Below are 4,424 nucleotides of genomic sequence, written 5' to 3' on the forward strand. Positions count from 1 at the left end.
TGGCTCCCACCAATGCATGTATGGTATTTCCTGGATGAGGGTCAGGGATCCCTTTTCCAGGAACCCTCAGATAAGAGGAGGCATAGCCCAATGGTTAAAAGCAGGGGCTCTGGAGTCCACCCGCCCGGGCTCCAGCCTGGCTCTGTTCCCCAGTGTTTGTGTGGCATTAGCCAACCTCTCTGAGCCCAGCTCTGAAGTGAGGGGAGAATGCTTGTCTTCCAGCGCTGTCGCGAGACTCACTCACTATAAGGGAACATAGTAAATGATCTGTTATTGATACGGGGTCAGAGAGGTGGGCCGCCAGCCCAGGATTGAGAGGAATTGGCTGAGAGTTGGCATCTGGTCCTTTGGGACACCCCACTTGCTGACACACAGTAGTCTTCCTGTAAAGTTTGGTAGAGGACTGGAGAATGAGGGCCGGTACCATGAGGGGGGATGAAAAGGAGAGAGGGGAAGACGCAGCTCAGCTCACTGCCTGACCTCACCCCCTAGAACCGCCACCGGTGAAGCTGGTCTCGGAGCTGATACCACTAACCGTCCACGAGGGTGACGATGCCACATTCCGGTGTGAAGTCTCCCCACCAGATGCCGACGTCACCTGGCTACGTAACGGGGTTGTGGTTGCTCCGGGGCCACACCTGGAGGTAGCCCAGAGTGGTTCAAGCCGCGTGCTGACCGTGCGAGGCTGCAGGCTAGAGGACGCCGGGACGGTGACTGCACGGGCCGGGAGCACCACCTCCAGTGCCCGGCTCCACGTCCGAGGTGTGGCCCGGATGAGGACAGAGTGCTCTCTTCCCCTCACCTGTCCTCCCAGCCCTGCCCCAGCAGCTGGCCTCTGCCCAGGGACAGCCTCCACCTCACCCAGACCCCTGGCCTCCCCCCTTCTTCCCCACCAGAGACGGAGCTGCTGTTCCTGCGGCGGCTGCAGGACGTGCGGGCAGAGGAAGGCCAGGATGTGTGCTTCGAAGTGGAGACAGGCAGAGTGGGCGCAGCAGGGGCCGTGCACTGGCTACGAGGCGGGGAGCCCCTGCCCTTCAACTCTCGCCTATCCATGGCCCAGGAGGGTCACGTCCACCGCCTCTGCATCCGCAGTGTGGAACTGGCCGATCAGGGCACCTACGGCTGTGAGAGCCACCATGACCGCACCCTGGCCAGGCTCTGCGTGAGGCGTGAGTTCCCTGTCCTCTCTTAGCACATCACCTGCCCCCTGACTCAGCCTTTCCTGGCCATCCCAGAGCCCCTCATCCCCCCCCCCCCCACCGAAGTGCCCCTCGCTGCAGAGGAAAGGTAGCCCTGTCCCTGTCCAGGGCTGGGACCTGAAGCAGCCAGACCTGCCCAAAGTGAAGCTTTGCTTTTTCTAATGTTTTCTATTTACCACATGTGGGCCGTGAGTTCCATTTCATATTTCCAAGTTGCTATAAATATAAGCATACTGCAAAGAGACTTGCAATGTTTATCGGGTACACATGCCCATCTACGAAGCAGGGACTGTACGTGCACACCCAAAATCCCAAGAGGAGAGTGGAAGAGAAGGGACTGTGGCATGGCTGTCCCCCCAGGAGGTGCTTTATGATTCTCTCGCTCCCCTTCTCTTCAGCAAGTGCTATAGCAAAATAAATAAATAAATAAATAAATAAATAAAGCCGGGACAGCTAGCCCCACTTCAACTGTGTGACCTCATGCAGGTTGTTTAACCTCTCTGAGCTAAGTCCTTAAAAATGGAGCTGACCCCTGCCTCACTGGCCTCTGGGAACATTAACTGACATAATGTGAAAAGTGTCCACACAGTCTGATGAATGACTGTCACTGGTGCTACCTATTCTCTTCTAATTTGCTTCGTTTAATCATCACAATAAACCCATGTCTCGATGCTCTCCACCTTGTACACTTGAGGAAACTAGGGCCCAGAGAGGTCAAGCAGTTTGCAAAGGCCACACAGCACGCAATCTATATGGCAGAGCGAGGTTCCACTCTCAGTGTGTCTGGCTCCAAAGTCCATGCTCCTTCCAGTGTCGTAGCACCCCTCACCAAGACTCCTCACCCTCTTCATGTATCCTTTCCCTCCCCCACCTCTGGGTAGTTGTGCTCCTTTCTTCCTATCCCTGGTTCTGAACTTAAAAAACAAAATTATTTAATTTCATTCATTTTAAAAAATTATTTATTAAATTTCATTTATTATTATTAATATTTTAAATTCACCAGCGAGATAGAGAGGGAAAGTGAGAAAACAAGCCACCAGGCCCAGGACACGAACCACTGTCTGCCATGTGGAGGTCCAGCGCCTTAGCCATCATGCCACCTGCTGACCCCTCTGAACTTTTTTTGTCAAGGCCTTAGTATAGGCATTGAGGGTGGTGCAGGTAGGGCCAAGGGGTGAGTGGGTCCCTGCAACCCTTCTCCAGAGCCAGAGCCCTCACCCTCCCTCTCCCCTCATCTCCCTCCACCAGCGAGGCAGCTGAGGGCACTGCGGCCTCTGGAGGATGTGACCGTCAGCGAGGGGGGCAGCGCCACCTTCCAGCTGGAGCTGTCCCAGGAGGGTGTAAGCGGGGAATGGGCCCGTGGTGGAGTCCGGCTGCAGCCGGGGCCCAAGTGCCACATCCATGCAGAGGGCCACACTCACCGTCTGGTCCTCAGTGACCTGGGCTTGGCCGACTCGGGCTGCGTCTCCTTCACGGCGGACTCCCTGCGCTGTGCAGCCAGACTCACTGTGAGAGGTGGGACCTCTGGGACCGCCACTGCCTGCTGACCCTTGTGACCCTACTAACCCTGGGTCTAACTGCTGATCCCACTACCTGTGTGTCCCCCATGCATATCACTGTCTGGCCTTCACTGACTCCTGCAGAGTGACTTCCCCAACCCTTTGGTCTTGTGTGACTCCTCCGACCACTCTAGTCCCTCGTGGTATGCAGATGACTAACCATGTCCTGGTGGACATGCCCATGTCGCATGAACATGGCCCCACTAAGCACTCTGACCATGATCCCACTGAGCACTCCTGCCTGCCATGGCCCCCTCTGCCTGACAGAGTATGGCCCCTGCGACAACTAAGTCCCTCCTGTCTAATAACTCCCTGTCTAAGGGCACCTCTGTTGAATGTCCCCCATTTTGGCTTCCAGCCCCAGCACATGCTCCACTGACCACACCTGCTATAGGTTCCCCCCCATGCTCCTCTGAACCCACATGCCTCCCACTGGCCCGTGTCTCCTGCTGTCCTGTCCAGCCAAGCGTGCCCCCTGACTGTGCTGCCCATGGTGACACCTGCATCTCTGCTGTAGTTCCCCCATTCCCCTGGCCCACAGCACAGGCTCCTCTGGCTGCCCTCGAGTGTGACTTCCAGTCCTGCCCCATTAGCTCACTGGCCCTGGTGTGCCCCCACTGACCAGCATCCCCCTTGAACCACTGCCCCAGCACATTCCCCACTCACTAGTGGCTTCCACTGGCCATGTCTAAATGTGTCCACCACTAACCCCTTGTGCCCAGGTATGTCCTCCTTGTCCCTGGTGGGCCCCCAGCCTGCCCTGACCTCTGTTCCCTCTGCCTCCCTCTCCCAGAAGTCCCAGTGACCATTGTGCAGGGGCCCCAGGACCTAGAGGTGACCGAGGGTGACACAGCTGTGTTCGAGTGCGAGCTTTCCCAGGCCTTGGCTGATGTGAACTGGGAGAAGGTCAGAGCCCAGTCCCTGTGGGCCCACTTCCCCACTTTCGCATGGTAATAGTAATACTCAAAGTGAAGCAATTAATACTCACTGAGTGGACACGCCTGGCACGTGCTAAACTTTATTTTGCATTTAATCCTTCCAACAGCCTTAGGAGGTAGGTCTTGTTAACACCAAGTAACCTACAGGAAACTGTGCCCAGTGAAGTTACTTGCCCAAGGGCAGATAAAAGGGGTAGTAAAGCCCATATTTTGAACCCAGACTTGCCTACTTCCAGACATGCCCTGTGTGCTTGGTACCTGGCTTTGGGCTTCCAGTGCCGGTGGTGCCACTTCCTGACCCTAACGTCCGCGAAGGGTGGGTCTTTTCAGAGGCTCCTGGCGTGGCCCAGAAGGCGTGGCCTGATTGTAGTCTGGGAATACAGGACACGCATACACGTGCCTGGAGATCGTTCAGCATCAACAGAGGGCGCCTCCGCCTTCCAGGGCCGAACACCAAGCCTGATTCACTTCAACCTTCTGCAACTCCCGCCCCTAGGACGGGCGCGCGCTCAGCCCCAGCCCTCGGATCCGGCTCCAGGCCCTCGGCAAGCGCCGTCTTCTCCAGCTGCGGCGCTGCGGACCCTCGGATGCCGGAACCTACAGCTGCGCGGTGGGGACCGCCCGCGCCAGGCCCGTCCGCCTGACCGTGTGTGGTGGGTATGAGACGCAGCGGATACTTCGCACTGCTTAGTCCTAGGGGGCTGCGGATACGTCTTTCCCTGGAGCTG

The 4,424-nt window shown here is 57.1% G+C and overlaps 1 protein-coding gene across 1 annotated transcript in view; it reads left to right on the forward strand.

Annotated features, from left to right (window-relative positions):
- Positions 1–4,424, forward strand: part of OBSL1 (obscurin like cytoskeletal adaptor 1) — a gene marked incomplete at its 5' end in the record, with an annotated part of 31,019 nt that overhangs the window by 13,978 nt on the left and 12,617 nt on the right. Inside the window, 5 exon segments of the mRNA XM_006168669.2 lie at positions 493–762; positions 897–1,169; positions 2,448–2,714; positions 3,552–3,664; positions 4,193–4,349. Coding sequence (XP_006168731.1) covers positions 493–762; positions 897–1,169; positions 2,448–2,714; positions 3,552–3,664; positions 4,193–4,349 — 1,080 coding nt within the window.

Source organism: Tupaia chinensis, unplaced genomic scaffold (assembly GCF_000334495.1).
Source record: "Tupaia chinensis unplaced genomic scaffold, TupChi_1.0 Scaffold145907_1, whole genome shotgun sequence".
Taxonomy (NCBI): Eukaryota; Metazoa; Chordata; class Mammalia; order Scandentia; family Tupaiidae; genus Tupaia; species Tupaia belangeri.